This window comes from Parasteatoda tepidariorum, chromosome 5 (genome assembly GCF_982258835.1).
Source record: "Parasteatoda tepidariorum strain Cologne lab strain chromosome 5, Ptep-v5.0, whole genome shotgun sequence".
NCBI classification, from domain to species: domain Eukaryota; kingdom Metazoa; phylum Arthropoda; class Arachnida; order Araneae; family Theridiidae; genus Parasteatoda; species Parasteatoda tepidariorum.
In genome coordinates, this window is record NC_141759.1 from 13670004 (window position 1) to 13689440 (window position 19437).

The following is a 19437-nucleotide window of genomic DNA, read 5'->3' on the forward strand; positions in this document are numbered from 1 at the left end:
TACCTATCTCTACGGATATGAGTCAATTTGACTCATTTCCGCCCGTTTGATTTGAGTTCCTCAAACACACAATCGCCACAATAATATACAATTGTCCAATATACAATCTACTTACAAAACAGATTGATGGTTTACGGATAAAAAAAAAAAAAGTCCGATTGTGTCGCTTTTACAACAGCTTATGTGTCCGGATCAGCTCCATTCACAGAGTCATACAATTTAAGGATAAAAACTAAAACAAACGATAATGTGCGTATTTGGACCATTGGTAGGAAGTACCTCACTACTACTACTATAGTCGCTATACTACTGTAACTAAAACTACTGTAGTCGCTACTTTTTTCCGTAGTTTGTTGCGTATTGCTCTACTTTTAAAAAGAAATAGTGTAGTGAGTTGTGTGATACCAAAAAACAGTAGTTTGTAGCGATTCCTGGCAACTACTTTTAACGTTGGTTAAATGAAATTCAAACTCAAAACAATTGTCGAATCTGATTGGTGCAAATCCGCAGTAGGCCCTACAACGTGAGCAATGAGAATCCCTCTGAGGACGAGCGTTAATAAGATCTGAGTCAGTTGCTTAGAAAAATCGGTCGAATGGGTTGTGAGAAATAGAACTTTAAATAACTGACTTTTTAAAAATTCGATTTCGCAGGAACTATAAAGTGTCTGAATTTTTGTGCCTGATTTGGTTAAATAAAATATCGTCTGCTGTAATCAATTAGCATATTTGCGGTGACCCTCTCAAACCATTAAGATTGGGTTCTAGAACTTGAAGATCCGATCATTACATCAAAAGTTATACAGGGTGGTTCATTTTTCTCTTGCCTTGAGCTTTATTTCTCGTATTATATAAAAAGGCATTGATCACTTAAATCCAAATATTTAATAACTTCTTAGCATTTCTTAAATGAAATATTAAGTATCGAGAAAAGCAGAAAGTTTAAATGAATAAATTCGTAAAAAGTGCTTTGGAATAAAACACTTTTTCATGTAAACATGAATTAAAACTATTATAACTTCGTAATATCTCCTCACATTTAACCAAGCTAATTTTATTATTCAAAGTCATTGTGAATATTGGGGATAAATAAGTTCTCTAGTTATGTTTGTTCTCTAAAAGTAACAAAAAAGTAGTGACTCTATATCGAGAGCAGTTTGGCGCAAGATATTTATACTTGTGATCAGCCTGTTTAAGTTTCCGAATTATATAAAAAAATGTCTCCTAAAACATTTTATATTCTACCACACTAGATGGTGCTGCCATCTAGTGTGGTAGAAACTAGACATCCAAATTGACATGGCCAACGGTATCTCACCCATTGTGGTGGTCCTGAAAGAGTGGATACCACTTCTGGAGAACGCACTAGGTCTCCTCATGTGTGCGCACTTGTGCAGCTCATTGGAAATAAGAAAAAAATATTTTATAATAATTCCTCAATAACAGGCCACATAAAGTGACCTACACATGATAAAAAAATTAGAATACATAATGGTTAAAGCTAAGTAGCTTTTCTTCATCTGTGTTGCTTTAAACATTAAGTAAAAAACAAAACAAAAACCAATACCGAAACAAATATTATAATTTGGGTTATCTATAACATACAAATTCTTACTTTTGTTGCTGAATGAGTTTTAAATCTGTAATGATGCAATATGTTAGCCATACATAACTTGATCTCCAGCAAAGCAAATCTCATTCCCAAACAGCTCCTTGGTCCCTCGCCAAATGGTAAATATGCATATTGTGGATGTTTAACATTAGATGAATCCATGAACCTAGAAGTGAATAAATAAATTTAAAAAAAAAGAATTACAGAAAGAGTATCACCATATATAATATTTTTCAATGCTATTTCGTCTAGGAAAATAAAAATGGCACAGTTAAAGTGCCTCAAACTTGAAACAAAGCTATAATTCTGAGCTAAATACGTACCATCTCGCCGTTAAGAATTATCTAGGACTTAGACCTGACAAATAGTTTATAATTTTTGTTAAAAATGTTCAATTTTGTCGAAGTTTTTTCATTTAGAAGAAAATCATTATAATCAATAAATAATTCTTAAGTTTTTATTCGCACAAGAAAATATAATTTTTCAAACATTAAAAAATTAGGGAAAAAACGCATTTTATTTTTGGAAAATCTTGGCTTCTCTTCAGCCTGACACTTCACGTCATTTTCATAATTAGCACATAAAAAGTAAAAAAAAATTATAATAAATAAACAATTTTTATTTCTTATAATGGTCAAAATTTACTCAAAAAGTTATTAAGTTAATAAAAAATTAGTCAAAAACCGTGAGTAACTGTTGCAAAACTCACTGCTAACGACCGTTATTTCCTATGTAAGCAGAGACTTCGAAGGAGGGGATTTGCTATTTTTTAGTGTTTTGTACGATGGGGAGGGGGGAGGTATTATACAAAGTACGTACATTATAAGCATACACCAAATTTAAATTTGACTCTTTCCTACACATGTATTGCGCATATGTTTGTTCTTAGCGTTGAATTACACCGCTTACTAAGGATATATTCTCGTAATGTACTCATTGCATCTACCAGCTGAAGTTTTCACTGGCTGATATATTATTTAATTTTTAATATTATATAAATGGCACGTAGAATCTGAAGAGATTAAAACTTATATTAATTATAATTATTATTTTGGCGTGGTAGATAAAGAAATTTCGTTTCCCTTTTTAAATGTTTCAATGTGAGCATATTGATCGAGGTACCTGACTTTGGCACTAGCCTAATTATCTGAGATTAAATAGCCAAATTCAACAGGCGAATGCGGCCGAATGACTAATATACAGAACAGTAAAATGTGTGATATATACACACACATAAAAAAAAAGATTTGAATAATAATTGATATGATACGAGTGTGATTACAAGAAGTCTGAATCACAGAAAAAATAAGCTACTTACAGAATCGAAAAAATAAATATATAAAAAATTTAAAACGGAGTGAGTAAAAACAAAATCGAAAATCAAGTATATACATATTTACATCTGAGTGAAAAATAGATGATGTAGATCTTAAACGGAGAAGAGAGTAATAGTTGGGATAGATTACAATTCCTCTCTGCCTCTCCTTCCCCCATAATGGGCTTCGCGGGTGTACAGAGGAGTAATTTACTTCTAGAAGAGTGAAAATGTGTATATACAGGGGATTGTGTTAATGTGTGTTTGAATACAATAAAACTTAGTTAAACGATAAAGATATTGTGATGTCAATTGTTGTATCAACCACTAATTTCCACTCAGACTTAATGAAAAATTTCACTTTGAACAGCAACCAGATGATTTCTGAAAAATTCAGTATTCACTTCGCACCGACCTTGGTCACGTTAGTGGCTTCGGTCTGATCATTTTTTCTGAAGCTTCGGTCTGAACAATTTTGATGGAGATTTGGTCTGAACAGCTTTGATAGGCCTTCGGTCTGAACAACTTTGATGGAGCTTCGGTCTGAACAATTCTGATGAAGCTTCGGTCTGAACAACTTTGATGCAGCTTTGGCTAGATCAACTTTGAAGGAGCTTCGGTCTAAACAACTTTAATGAAGCTTTGTTCTGAACAACTTTGATAGAGCTTTGGTCTAAACAAATTTGATGGAGCTTCGGTGTGAACAATTTTGATAAAGCTTTGGTCTGAACAACTTTGATGGAACTTCGGTCTGAACAACTTTAATGGAGCTTCGTTCAGAACAACTTTGAAGAAGCTTTGGTCTGAACAATTTTGATGGAGTTTCGGTCAGAACAATTTTGACGGAGCTTCGGTCAGAACAACTTTGATGCATCTTCGGTCTGAAAAACTTTGATGGAACTTCGGTCTGAACAACTCTGGTGATGTTTCGGTCTGAACAACGTTCATGATGCTTCGGTCCAAAAAACTTCAAAGCTTTGATAAAAATTCCGTTTGAACAAAAACATTTTGAAAATTTCAAAAAATGCTAACTTTTTTTCTGAACATTGGGGTTATCTTTGTTGTTTAATTTCTTTTACCTTAATTGCAATTTTTAATATCTTTTCACTTATGTATTTAGCCTATGCATCTTTATAAATATCTAAAATTAGGAGCTTTTGCATGACAAGTAATTTTGGGTTCCGATTATATTGTTCTTCAGAACATCAATATTTTGGACATTGAGTGTAAACTTGAGAATGCATTGCTTATCTTTTTGAATGATATATTTTGTACTTAAATACCATTAAATATTAAACAAGTCAACCAAAGCTCCTTGAGTGACACTAACAAATCTAGACATCGGTCTGGATCTTTGTAATTAAAAAGTGGTTACCGGACTACAAATTTATTTCCAAATTTATACATATTGCGTAACTTTTAATTTGCTTGATGGTATTTAATTATTTTAAAACACAATATTAATACTAAAGAAAAATGTAGATGCACTAAACAGTAAATTTCGTGTGTAGTGAGACAAAAAAATTAGCATTTTCTTTCATATGTAATTGATTTTCCACTTACAAATGAATTTGTGACAGTTATATTTATTTTACAATCTAACGTAATATTCTAATGATCCTAGCGATATTTTTTAAAAGATGGTTCGTTGCATTTTTTTCTGTTACTTCCTATTATACTTACTTTTTATTCTATTCTAAAATCAGGCTTTTAAGAATAAAGTCTTGGATAAAATGGTGAGAAGGTTGGAAAAGGATTCGGACAATTATGACACCAGAGACAACTGAGAAAAGTAATTTTACATTTTTTGAATATGATATTTATTTGCAAGGATAGATTATTATAAAAAAATATAGATTCAGAAATTTAAAAAAAATTAACTTGAGTTCTATTTTGAATGTAAGTTGTAAAGCATCGAATTCCGAATGACTTTATATCGTGTATAGCACATATTAATTTAATTCCAAAATAGTCACATTATCGAAAAATTTAAAAATTTCTGGAAAAAGAACCAGGAAAATTTTTTTAAAATAAAGTCAACTAAAAATATTTTTAATATCTGAGTTACAACAGATCAATTGAATTCCCAAATTTTACATGAAATTAAAACCTATAAAATTGACGTTAATGTCATGAATTATTAGGTAAGGAAATGTATTTACGGCAACCGGGGCCATTGGGTCCTTACGCCAATTGTAAAGATGCCTCATCGCCTTGACAGAACCCAGCCCAGTCCGAGGACCAAGCAATACGCAGACACCGGGTAAGGCCCCGAGTTACGCAAGAATAAATGCACCATAGTTGCGATCGAGAGCAAAGGAGGCCCGGAAAGACGAAGCTTCTGGTCCAAACCCTGATGAGCGGTAGCGCCAAACCATGACCTCCTACATCAAGAAGCCTCCACACGGGCTTTTATAAGTAGTCCGCGCAGACTATTTAGAAAGTGAACCAGTTGTGCGCATGAACCCAAAACCTTTTATAAAAGTAATTGAGAGAAATTTATGTTATATATTTGAGAATTGAATCTGTAGTGGTTGACAAGTGAATAAGTCAAACCAATAATATTCATAAATAAAATAAATTTTTAGTCATATATTTGCTACCACTTTCTTATTTTAACTATATTCTGTATTAAATTACTCGTTCGGTAAATGGATATCCTTCACAGTGGTCTGTTCGGACTACTTATAAAAAACCGTGTGGAGGCTTTCAGTTATAGGAGGCGTTGGCCAAACCAAAGAACTTCCTATACAATCAATGTTAAGTCGTAACGATCTTTCCCCCAACTTGTAATGCAGGAAAGCCACCATCAAGAGCGATTGAAGATTGGGTGCAGATCATTTGACTTTCTCCCAATGCACTCATATTTTCTCCGTTAATTATAATCCGATTCAATTTTGCTTTTAAATTTTTTTCAGTTCCCAAATTTAGCAGGATTATAATTTATTTTAACGTAGTAAATATTTATTTAACAAAAGTAATTTATATTAAAAAATTAAAATTCATTAAAACTTTAAAAAATTGAGTAAAATTTATTTCCCCTTTGAAAAAAAGAACTTTTTCGCTTTGTTAATTTTTCCATGTGTGTATATGTATAAGAAATGTGCTATATATGAATAAAAATTTTCAATTATATATATACTTAGAGTTTTAAAAAAATAATCAAGACACTTGTTCCAGAATTTGTTTTATCTTTATTAAACTTATCTAAAAATATTCTTTCTGGTTATATATTTTAAGAATATACTTTTCAATAAAATAAAAATTGCACAAATAAAATTGTATACATTTTATACAATAAATAAATATTTGAGCAAGTTTATGAAATAAAATAACATAAAATTAAAAAGATGCAATATTGGTTCATTGGAACTGCACTAAGAACAAGTCTGCATTATTTTTGATATATAATCTTTAATTTTAGAATGTCTTGAACACAATCTACATTTGTTGTGTAGTCAGTCTGTCAGTATCAACATTCCGTAACGATACAATTTTGCTTTCCTCTAATCATTTCTTGCACCTAATATTATTAAAAAAAATCACACAGTAAGATTAAAGTGCTAATATGACATAAGAATGCTGTCTAATTCGAGAACGGAACTTAAAATGTATGGCATTAATAAATTATGTGTATTACTAATATTTTATTAAATAGTTTTAAAAAAGCAGGCAGTGTTTAAAGAAAATATTTAGAGAGGATATTTCATAACAAAACAATTCATTGGGTGATTAAATAACAAAATCAATTAAATTTATGTTTTACTGGCAGTATCATCTTCATAGCATGCAGGGGCCCTGGGCACAAAAATATTTTAGACCTATAATGTGTTGTAATGTTTAAAAACAAACTAAAAAACTTCACATACAAAAAATAAATCATTTTTGAGATACAGTCCCTGCCAAATTATTAGACGCTCTTTAAGATTCTATGTAAAATTATAATTATCAGGTAATACTATACAGCTTTATTGTTTTTACGTAGCTGAAACCGGTTTCCACTTCTTTACGTTAGTGTATCAGTTGGTTAACATTGAAATGAAATATGTTAAAAATAAATACAAATAGGAGGTGAATGAAAAATCTCCTGAATGAAAATTCATTTGTATGTTCAATTATAAAAGTATTAACATGTATATTAATACTTTTATAATTAAATACATTATATTAAGAAATTAACCCGTATGTTTAATTAGAAAAGTATAGTATGTAAACTCGTGCAAATCATGTCATTATTAAAAAACTACAGTGCGTCTATTAATTTGACCTAATTATTATAATATAATAATGTAGTACCTGATACAATAAATAATCTGTATATTTATAACATTTCGTCGAATTTATATATTATACAGCCTAATTTAACCAATTGATACACAAACGTAAACAAGTACAAACCGGTTTCAGTAGCGTAAATACAATAAAGCTGTGTAGTATCACCTGTGTAATTAAGATTTTACATAGAATCTTAAAGTGCGTCTAATAATTTGGCCAGGGACTGTATAATGCTACAATTTTAACTAATTTTGATTACCACAAAAACTCAAATAGAGTACTTTTAAACTATGAATAGTTTAAAAAAATTGATACGCTAACCAGTTGTAATCCTCATATAATAAAATAAGAAAAATAGTTTTCGGTTGACTTTTTAAGTTTTCTTGGTGATAAACTACTCCAATTATCGGTGTTTGATAAGCAATCACCATTTGAAGAAAAAAAATGCATACTCTATAAAAAAAATTTAAAAAATATACAAGGTAATGTTTTTAGTCTTAAAGTTTTTTTAATGCAATTTTTCAAAAAAGTACGATTCTCTAGGGCCCCCTGAGAAAATAGGGTCCCCGGGCATTGCCTGTGTGCCTATAGGTAAAGACGGTACTGTTTACTGGACATTTAGAGCTAACAGATAAAAAAATATATATATAACTACTATAAACCACTCTATAAATATTATATGAATAAAAAGTAACACTTTTTACACTTAACACTATTTAAATAATTTCATATATGTAATGAACTTTCAAAAATTTAAAATGTCAGATTTATAGATTTTTTTCACATTTCTTGAAAAACATTTAAATTTTTACTTAGTTGCATACATAAATTTCATTTGTAAATATTTAATTCCGACCGAAAAAGATAAACGCACTTATGGAATTGTACAGAATTTAAAAACCAAATGAAATTAAATTAAAGTCAGACACTATAAATTAGTCTCACATTTAGTCACAATTCTAAGTCAGTCTTATCTAATAGACTCATATAATCAATCATTGAAAAATAATTTACCGAAATCTTCGAAAATGCTTAACTATTTACTTACATTTCGATATTTTGAGGAAAGCGAAACAATTTCAAATTTGGATAACCCGCTCTATTTACATTGCAGTAAGCACATCTATCATAATTTTTTGCTTTGCACACAGAAGAATCACTGAAAAATATTGAAAGAAAAAAAGAGGATTAGAATCTTTATTAAAACTGAAAACAAGGAGAAAAAAATCAACAGAAGATAGGTTATACAAAGCGCACTTACTTGTTAGGGATAATTGTCAAATTAACGTCCGCCATTGATTGATTTCTCATTTGCTTCTCTCTCCTAACTCTCCTTCCAAAACTAAGGATGATATTGCGCATGCGCTGCACTGTGCCCCTGGAGACAAACTTCTCCGCCGTACAAGAAGCGCTGGCATTGTGCCAAATTTTGTTACGACTTTCGCGAGTTTCCCATCTTTATACTTATACAATCTTTGGCCAAACCCCCTGCAGACGCAATTAAAACTGGGTCGACAGCAGGAAAACCGCCGCGATCCATCCAGAGGTCCCAAGACTGGAAGGTCTTAAATCATATACTTTATTAATATAGAAAATATAAAATTGAAACATGCATGATTCTTGGTTCTGTAAATTCATATTTATATTGTTATCAATTTATACCGTTTAAATAAAACAAAAATTTATCTGATATGCCACTTATTTGCAATTAAGCATCTTAAAAATTTGGCAAAATTAACCGAGAATCTGTAAATTTTAGATGAAGTTCTCTACAATTACAGCAATATTAGTAAAGAAAAGCATTCCTTCAAAAATATCCGGACATGGAGGTTGAGGGTCCACAGTGTCTCTTTTGTGGTCAACTGTCATTGTGAAAAGCAACCGCTGAGAATTGAACCGCATACCTTCGCAATCTCAGCAAACCACTGATCCCTCACGGCTTCATATACACTGGTTATCATAAATTAAGGAAAAATCACAAAAATAGCGATAACTCTTTCAAAAGTAAGCCAAACCGTGCAAAATTTGCATATGTTGTCCACTAAGAGTAGCTGAGTAAAATTGCAATATGCAAATTAGTGGCGCTGCACTCGGCTTACGTCATCTGCCTGGAGCATAAAAGTCCAAGTTTGAGAGAAAGCACACAAATTTTACTGTGATTGCGACATTGAAAATCTGAGATAGCCAATTCGTAATAATGACCTCTAGGCATCATTTGCCTGAAGAACTACGATGGAGAGCCATCGGGAGACTAGAGGCAGGGCAGAGTCAATCAGAAGTGGCCAGATGGCTAAATGTGAGTCCATCTGTGGTTCATAGACTTTGGAGGCAATTTCAAACCACAGATTCGGCATCTAGGAGGTTCAGTCAAGGACGGCCAACTGTTACGACCAGTGCCGATGACCGATATTTGACATTAAGTGCACGCAGGAATAGAACCGCTACTCCGACACATCTTAGATCCTCTCTTGCTGCAGCCACCGGAAGGTTGGTGTCAACGTCAACTGTGCGCAGAAGGCTCCACGAAGGTGGTCTGTATGCGAGACGACCAGCCATTTGCGTGCCGCTCACATCACGCCATAGGAGAGACCGTTTGCAGTGGGCCCGACAACATGTCCACTGGACGTCAGATCAATGGAGGCCTGTTCTCTTTACGGATGAGTCCAGGTTTAGTCTAGAAAGTGACAGTAGACGTTATTTGATATGGAGAGAACCTGGGACCCGTTATCATCCATCAAACATCCGTGAAAGAGATGCATACGGAAGAGGCAGTGTCTGTGTTTGGGGAGGCATATCCTTAGGAGGGCGCACATACCTCCATGTCTTTCCAAGGGGAACCGTGAATGCTCAGGTTTATCGAGACAACATCCTTGATGCTTATGTGCGCCCATATGCCGGGGCAATTGGTGATTGCTTCCTGTTACAGGACGATAATGCAAGACCACACAGAGCTCGCATTGTTGATGATTATCTTCAACAGGAAACAATTACTCGCATGGAGTGGCCAGCTCGATCCCCGGACTTGAATCCTATCGAGCACGTTTGGGATGCTCTAGGGAGGCGTGTATCTGCCATCAATCCGCCCCCTCAGACCCTTGCCACGCTTGCAACTGCTTTACAAGAGCAATGGCTCTCACTTCCTATTGAACTGATAGACCGCATAATTGAAAGCATCACACATCGCTGTTTGTGCTGTATTGCTTCTAGAGGCAATCATATTCCATATTAAAGGTACTTTTTCTATTGCAAACCGATACTTCCAATTTGTTTATTTTATACATGTGCTAATTTCTATACTACTATTAATGTCTGATAATTTCTTTTTATGTTGTTTAATACCTTACTATGTGTTGTATATTGTGGGTAAGTTTCATAAAATTCCATGTGTAATTTCTTGAGTTATCGCGATTTTTGTGAATTTTCCTTAATTTATGATAACCAGTGTATATATTTGCACTATATATGTAACTCAACATAAAAGATTTAAGGCATTCAAACTGTGGTTTATCTATGATAATATACACGCTCAAATCAAATTAATACTTTATTTGTACTAAAAACGCGTTCTCACTACAGAGGGTCCTCATATATATGCAAAGAAACCTAAACAATTATACGATTTCAGAGCAGGTAGCTTTGGATTATACGCCGAGTCAAGCCACAGGTCAAGTTCTATGCCTTGAAGATTGAAGCTGATTAGGAATAAACTCTCATAATGTATTCATTTCATCTACCAGCTGAAAATTTCACTGGCGGATGTATCCTTTAAATTTAGGATTCAAAATTAAGTTATACATTGACATTCAGAAGATTAAAATATATATTAATTATAATTGATATTTCGGTGCGGTAGATAAACAAATTTCGTTTTCTAATAAAGTAAATTTCAACAAAAACATATAAATAAAAGAATGATAAACATTTCGTTTTCAATATAATTCTAAGTATATACCAATCTACTATATCAGCTAACCAAAATAAATGCATTTGTTAGAGAATAATAATATTACTGAAAACAAAAATTTTCCAGAGCATACTAAGCACTTACAGTGATACACGAAAGTCAACATACACCTTTCAAAATTAACAGAAACTTATTTATTTCAAATATTTACCTAAGAATTGAATTAAATTTAGCTTAAATTGATTAGAAATAAAAAATTGATGAGCAAAAACAGCAGTTTTTTTATCATTAGACATAAAATAATATAAAATATTGGAGAATCAGTCATTTCGCAAGTCACGAAAGTGAACATACAGGAAATTCTACGTTTGAAATTTCCATATTTTAATATTTAGTTGGTTCATCTTTTGAATATAAAACAGTTCTCATACGATTAGGCATTGAATAGACCAGTCCTTCGGTTACAGTGCGGGGGATTTTTTGCCATTTTTCAAGCAATGCCTTTTCAAGATCGTCTTTGCTTTTAATTTGCCTTTTTCTGATACTTCTTTCCAGTTCATCCCATAAATTTTCGATAGGATTCAGGTCAGGGCTTTGAGGAGGGGGGTGCAGTTGTCTTGGAGGGTTGTACAACAGCCATTCCTTGACAACACCAGCTGTGTGCTTTGGATCCTGATCTGTTGGAATATCCAGTCATTTCCTATGCCTAATTTCTTCACTGATTGCTTCAAATTGTTTTTCAATATATTCAAATAGACAAAACGATCCATAGTGGTTTCTATAAAGACTAAATTGCCAACACCTGAAGCTGAAAAACAGCCCCAAACCATCACTGAACCTCCGCCATGTTTTACTGTAGGAATCAGATTCTTCAATTCTAACTCTGTTCCGGGTTGTCGCCAAACTTTTTGCTCACCATTCCAGCCAAAAATGTTAAATTTAGATTCGTCTGTAAAAATAACTTTGCTCCAGTAATCGAAATTATCGTTTTCATGAAGATGCGCAAATGCTAATCTTTTGTCTCTATTGACTTTACTAATGAGAGGTTTTTTACGAGGAAATCTGCTATTATATCCTTCTTCTCTCAAGGCTCTTCTAACACATTCTGGATTTACATCAGTTTCTTTAACCTTTTCAAGATGTTTGGCTATGTCTACTGCAGTAGTTTTCGGATTATTACGAATTCTTCGAATGATTTCTCTTTCATTTCTACCGTTCAATTTTGGTGGTCTACCAGTACGAGGCAAGTTTTCCGTAGTTTCTGTCAAATTATATTTCTTTATTATTCCTTGCACTGTAGCTCTATTTCTACCAATAATTTGTCTTATTTGATTGAGTGATTTTGCATCATTTTTCAATTTAATAACCAGTTCTCTGATTTCAAATGATGTTTCAGTTCTTTTAGTTGCCATTTTAAAATTAATGAAATAAATTTCATTCAAAAATCTCCTCTAAAGCTTATATAAAACAAGGCACAATTCTTACAAATATATTAAGAGAATAAAAAGATGGCCAAATACCTGCAAAAATCTATTTAAATACAACTGTATGCTCACTTTTGTGAGTTTGAAAAACGCATATTTTTAACTTAATCTGAAAATGATTATGATAATCTTAAAATGTTTGATGTCTATTGGACACATAATGATTCAAATGCATGCTGGTAGCTATACGAATGAGAAAAAGAAATTTATTTGCATTTTATTTCCAAAAATGGGAAAATTTGCAAGTGTATGCTGACTTTCGTGTATCACTGTATAGGTAAAATGAAATTTTTTCTGAAATCTAAGTAAGGTAAGTTATAATACTTAATTACATTTTGGGTATAATAATTATAATTTGCAATGAATTACAAAATTTCAACAATTTAAAAAATATCTAGGACCTGATAATCATGCAATTAAGATTAGTTAGACATACTCACTCTAAAGAACTTTATTTGAAAATATTTAAGGAGGTAAAATAATTTACTGTTTACATTGCAACTTTGAATAATGTGAATTGTTAAAGAACTCTTCTTCTACGTGAATCTTTTCATCAAAAATTGTGAAAATTCTGAAGAATGAAAATTTTGAATTAAGACGTAGGACATTTCAATAAAAATTCTGTTTTCCAGATTCTTTCTGCTTTAATGTTAAAAAAGAAAAAAAAGAAAGAACAGTTGAAAGAAATAGGAACAGCTGCTAGAAAATACCTCTTTTGCACTCCCCTACTTAAAGGGAATCATTAAGTGCTTTTGTATACCGATAAACTTGCGTTCGGTTTTATTCTTTCATTCGAGTTTCAACTATTGATACAGTTGAGTGTTACATAAATGGTATTGTCTTGTTACAGAGCACATTATGGGTATCATATGTAATGAACATGAGTAAACAATACTTCCGATTTTTTCAGGCAAGGCAAAGAAAATTTATCGAAGTATGTTACATGTAACAGAATCGCCACCCAGCTATCTGATAAATCTATGATAGATATTAGTTCTACCGGAAAATTCTGTTCTCAAAGGAATACACCTTCAGGACAGTAATGCAAAACAGTAATTTACAGTAATGCAAAAGGCTGCTTCACAAATAAAAGTGTTGGGTTATTTTCCCTTTAAATCAATGGTATTGTTATAGATTAAAGTGACACAGCATACATGGTGCAAAAGAGCATGTCCAAACTTGAGATGCAAGTATCCGTCAGAAATAAGCTATACATGAGAGGTCTACATTTAAGGAAAAATGCCCAACGATTATTTTTCTAAAAGCACCTTTTGCACCCTCGTACAATGGGACACGTTAATGTATAGTGGGACACATTCCGGTAGACCTCGTAGCTCTGATACCACTTTTTATTCTCATCCTGATTATATATACTCTAAAAATGTTTCTCATTTAACTACAACCTTTTCAAAGATGCTAGCTGCTCCGGACACGCCAAATAAATTTAAAAAACGATAAATAACTGCAAGTAAATTTTGCAAATATTTGACTATATTTGCTTGCTGTTTAAAATGCATAGCATAATTAAAGTACAATAAAGTGGTGAATTATATAAGTCTACGAATTATTTTGAAATAGTGATGAATAAAAATCTCCTAAATGGAATTTATTAAACCAAGAATCACAATTGATAAACTACCACTTCAAAATATATATTTGCTGTCAGGAGCAAGTTGGCATCTCTGCATTTTTAGCAACATATGATATAAACTGACAGACCATTTAAAATAAAATATTTCCGGATATTAGTCAATTTTATAACATTTCTAACGCCTCTACACCAAACACTGATCTGAGCTTTTGAATCATTTACTTATAGTGGTGGGGAGTATAACTTTATATCAAAATTACTTAACAAAGAATCGGACATTAAAAAATAAAATTTACAACCGCTAAAAAAAAATTTCTACGCAAAGAGTAGAAAATTAACAACCTTGACATGAAAATAAAGCTTTTAAAATTAAAGACAATCTCATGAAATAATTATCACAACTTTTTAACTTCTTCCAGAATTTCATCATCCTAAATTTCGAAAGTTATGCCTAATTCCCTTGTTGCTTTTATATTAGAGGTACGATGATTTTTTGCAAAGTCTGATGGATGCCGTTGAAGAACAAAAATCAGAGAAAAGGAAAAGAATCTTGCTGTTGGAAGAAAAAGACGAAAAAGATCAACATAGATTCGTAACAAACAGTGAGGTGCTTGAACAGTTGAAATACGACTGTAGGTTCTAAATTTTAATGATATTTCTTTAACTTAGTATGTAAATTTGTGCTAATTTTAAAATGCTTTGTTTTGAAATTTAAAATAATTTCGTTGTTTTTTCAGAAAGTACGAAATGACACCTTGTATTTTTTCTTCAAACTTATTTATTAGAATAGTTTTTAACTTATCTAAATTTGTGCTAATTTTACCATGTTTTGTTTTTAAATTTAAATATAATTTCATTGGTGTTTTTTTATAAAAGTATTAAATGCCACATTGCTTTTGAATTATAGTTCAAACTTATATATTATTATAGTTTTTAACTTATCTAAATTTGTGCTTATTTTCCCATGTTTTTTTTAAAAATATAAATTTAGAGATAATTTCGCTGTTTTGTATAAAATTATGAAATGCCAACTTGATTTTGAATTATAGTTTAAAAGCAAAGTAGCATTTCATACTTTCATATTCAAACACATTTCATTCAACTATTCATACACTCGTGGAAAAAACGAGAATTAACATTTCTTCTATAACTTATACAGTATTTTAAGGAAATTATTAGGTCAACAATAAGGTTATATTCACGAAAACAAGAGCCTCAAAATAGAACAGAATGTTGTAGAGGATTCAACTCAATGGTAATGTTGTAGCTTAAAGAGACAGAGCATATATAGCGGAAAAAATCATATGCATATAAAGAAACTCTCCAACAAAGCTAAGCAGTACATCTGATACATACATATTGAAGGGTATGAATTCTCTTTCAGTTATTTATATCGGCACATTTTGCAACCTTGTAAAATTGGGGGCATTCCTTCACGGCCAGAACTAGATACTTTTCAATTTAACAGGACCATAAAAATTACATTGGGAAACAAATTTATTGTTGCATTTATATACAAGTATCTTACCTTATTTGGGGTTCCATTTCACTAGGAATTGTATTTCCCGCGATTGCCTGTTTGTCATTAGGTATTCCATTGAATGCTTGGTAGTTGTACATAAAATATAATTTAGAACTAATATCATAATAATCATTTTGAACTTTATAGGTCAATTTTAGGCATTCTATATAAAGCTATAAAAATCCAGATTTCATACACTAATAAAAAAAATGCATTCCTGCGAAAATATCAAGACCTGATGGTTGAGGGTCCGCAATGTCTCCTTTGTGGTCAACTGTCATTGTGAAAAGCCGCCGGTGAGAATTGAAACTCATTTCTTCGAAATGTCCGCAAACCACTGATCCCTCACGGCCTCATATATATGTGCATTATATATGGTACTCAAAAGATTTAATGCATTCAAACTGTGGCTTATCTTTGATATTCTACACACATAAATCTAATTAATACTTTATTTGTACTAAAAACGCAATCTCACTAAAAAGTATCGTCATACCTAAACAATTATCCTAAGTAAAGAAATCTAAACAATTATACGAATTCGGAACAACTAGTATTTAGATTATATACCGAGTCAAGTTCTATGCCTTATGTCATGTGCATTATTGCTTTTGAAATATATCCACCAATATAACAGCAAAAAAACAATTTATTAATCCATAAAACAAATAAACAAAACAATTATGATCATATTATAAGGGCCCTCAGCGGCCAAAATACAGAATTTGAATTATGGAAATATTCTCTTAACGAGGAAAGACCAGCCTACGCGCCGGCTCCTCTTCTCTTCATTCTTTAATTGGGTTAGTGATTAACTCACCCTCTAGCGGTGAGCCAATTACTACATCTTAAATATTGCAGCTGATTAAGAATAAACTCTAATAATGTACGCATTACATCTACCAGCTACAGTTATCGCTGGTGGATGTAATTGTAATATATAAATCAAAAATAATTAATATTATATTAGAGCATTACAACTTAGAAGATGAAAATATATATTAATTATAATTTAGAGATGAACAAATTTTGTTGTTTTCCTTTTCTATAATCTAAAGTAAATTTCTACAAAAAAACATATAAATAAAAGAATTGTAACCATTTTGTTATCAATAGGGTCTAAGTATATATCAATAAACTTTATCAGCTAACCATTATCAATACATTTGTGAGAGAACAGAAATGCAAACTTGTTCCGGACAACAAATATATATTTTAAAGTGGTAGTTTTATCAATTGTGATTCTTGGATTATGAAATTAAATTTAGTAAATTTTTATCCACCACTATTTCCGAACACTTTATAGCACTTACGTCATGCCATACCTTTTAAAAAGCAGGCAAAAATAGTCAAATATTTGCAAAATTTCCTTTGTAGCTATTTACCGTTTTTGTATTATTCTGGCGTGCCCGGAGCAGTTGGCATCTCTGAGAGAATAATAACATGAATGAAAACAAAAAATTTTCCAGATCATACTAAGCACTTATAGCTAAAACAATAAAACTTAATGTGTTTTAAAAAATTTTTGCAGTGATAATTCAGAAACCACGCAAAAACATAAAAATTTCAACACTTTTAAGAGTAAAAAGGGATAGCTTGGTTGATAGGGCGTTGGACTCGTGTTCGCGAGAATGGGAGTTTGAATCCAGCCGGCATAAGAATACCTAAATATAAAATGGTGACTGGTGCATGTTAAATATGTCGGGGTCACAAAGTCCTTGAATATTAGTGGTCGTAAACTCGAAAATGTGTCGGTTGTGCAATAACTGTTATAAAATAGACTAATAAATTTGCCCGGGATAGCCTGGTTGGAGTCGTGTTCGTGAGAATGGGAGCTTGATTCCAGCCGGCAGAAGAATACCCTTGTATAAAATGGTGACTGGTGCATGTTAAATCTGTCGGGGTCGCAAAGTCCTCCAACCCCTCATAACAAATAAATACCTCTTTGTACTAATCTAACAGTTCTTCTGGATTGGGTTCAAAATTACAAGGCTACAGAGTTAAACATTGGTAGCCGTAAACTCAAAATTGAGTCGGTTGTTCAACGGCGGTTATAAAGGAAATAAAACTAATAATCAAATTGTATTTTCTTGTTTTCTTTCTAACTCTTTGCATATTTTCTACGCCCATTCAAAATTTCATGATTCTAAGTCTTATAGATTTTGTAACGTAAAGAAAAAAACAATTGAGAAAAAAATTCGCGAAAAAATCATTAAAAATTGCAAATAAAATATATTCAAAATGAATTAAAAAAAAAAACTCTTTTAAATATATAGTGGCCCAGCACGCCAAATTTTTACCCAATGCTTAAAATGTGTTTCTTTTGTAACTTTTTTCCCTCGTTTAAAAAATATGAGCCATAAAAGAAAGGTTCTACATAATAGTCTCATCGCAATTAATATATTTAACAATAAAGCAATAATATCAAATTTTTTATTAATATAATGTTAATACTCAACAATAAAAAATAATGACAGTTTACTTCAGGTGTATAGAAATGGAATTGAACTTATAAGGGCCCCATCATTTTCAGTAGCTTAAGGGCCCCACACCAAGCTTAAATCCGGCTCAGATTACAAACATTAAAAAATTTATGCCACTACCTTCGGGGGCCCCTTTTATTTAAATCGATAAAATTTTAATGCAACACACATATTTTTAATTTGGGGTATAAACCTAGGAATTTAAATTTAGTTTCAATGAAATCGGCGGTCCAATTTGATCCATGGACCGGTACCGGTCCGTGGACCGTGTGTTGGGGAAAAGTGATTTAGAACATCTAGGAATATTTCTTTTACTAGAGAAAAATTTCATCTAAAATAAATTGGTATCAGAATACAATTCATCTGATAATAAATTTACGAATACGTAATAAAATATCATTCCGAATAATCTTACAAGCAAAATAATTTTTTAGAATTCACAACAAATTATAAAAGTCTTCAGCGAAGATAATGCCATGAATCAATGTTAAACTCAAGGTTGTTTCGATTTCAAAACAATCTATAAATTCTTTCACTTGAAACAGAACACTCATATAATTAATCTATGTCTTCTTAAAACTTCAATTGTTATAGGTTAGTATTATTAACAACAATTTCACAATAATCAAAAGCATTTAGATCACTAATAGAATAACATGTTTATAAACAACGTTAGATGCAAAAAAAACTACTGATGTAGTTGCATAATTCCACAATGATGAAAAAAAGTCAATTTCACTTAACGTACTAATGTACATAAATTTATTACTGGATAAATCTTCAGCTTAATACACTGATGTGCATAAATTATCTTATTTTATGCATATATGACTCGCCCATCTCGAAGAGGTTAAATATTATTATACTTACTTACTTACTTTATTTATAAAAATTGGGCACCTGGGCCGCGCAGCGGCCCCTATCCCATACATCTAGAAATTTACATAAGTTTAAAGTGATAACATTTTGAATTTAGCAGTCGATGTGGTTGCTAATACAAAATTACAAGCACTTTGCTTGGGTAAATAAACATTTGAATATCGAAACTAAATTTACACATATAAATATAAACATATAAATATAAACATATAAATATAAACATATAAATATAAACATATAAATATAAACATATAAATATAAACATATAAATATAAACATAATTTGAAATATATATACATAGGTTGACATAGATAAACATAGTAGATATAACATTTGACTATAGAATCTAAATTGACACATATTGACATATATA

The 19437-nt window shown here is 31.6% G+C and overlaps 2 protein-coding genes across 2 annotated transcripts in view; one reads left to right on the forward strand and one right to left on the reverse strand.

Annotated features, from left to right (window-relative positions):
* LOC147808582 (cytochrome P450 6B6-like) overlaps positions 1 to 19437 on the forward strand; it is a 188368-nt gene that overhangs the window by 19524 nt on the left and 149407 nt on the right. The gene's annotated exons all lie outside the window — the stretch shown is intronic.
* The window catches only part of LOC139426392 (cytochrome P450 3A19-like), a 251399-nt gene that overhangs the window by 1093 nt on the left and 230869 nt on the right, over positions 1 to 19437 (reverse strand). Inside the window, exon 1 of the mRNA XM_087163434.1 lies at positions 1615 to 1798. Within this exon, the coding sequence (XP_087019560.1) occupies positions 1615 to 1773 (159 nt within the window). The 5' untranslated portion in view covers positions 1774 to 1798. Of the gene's footprint in view, positions 1 to 1614 lie in introns of the transcript that reaches the window.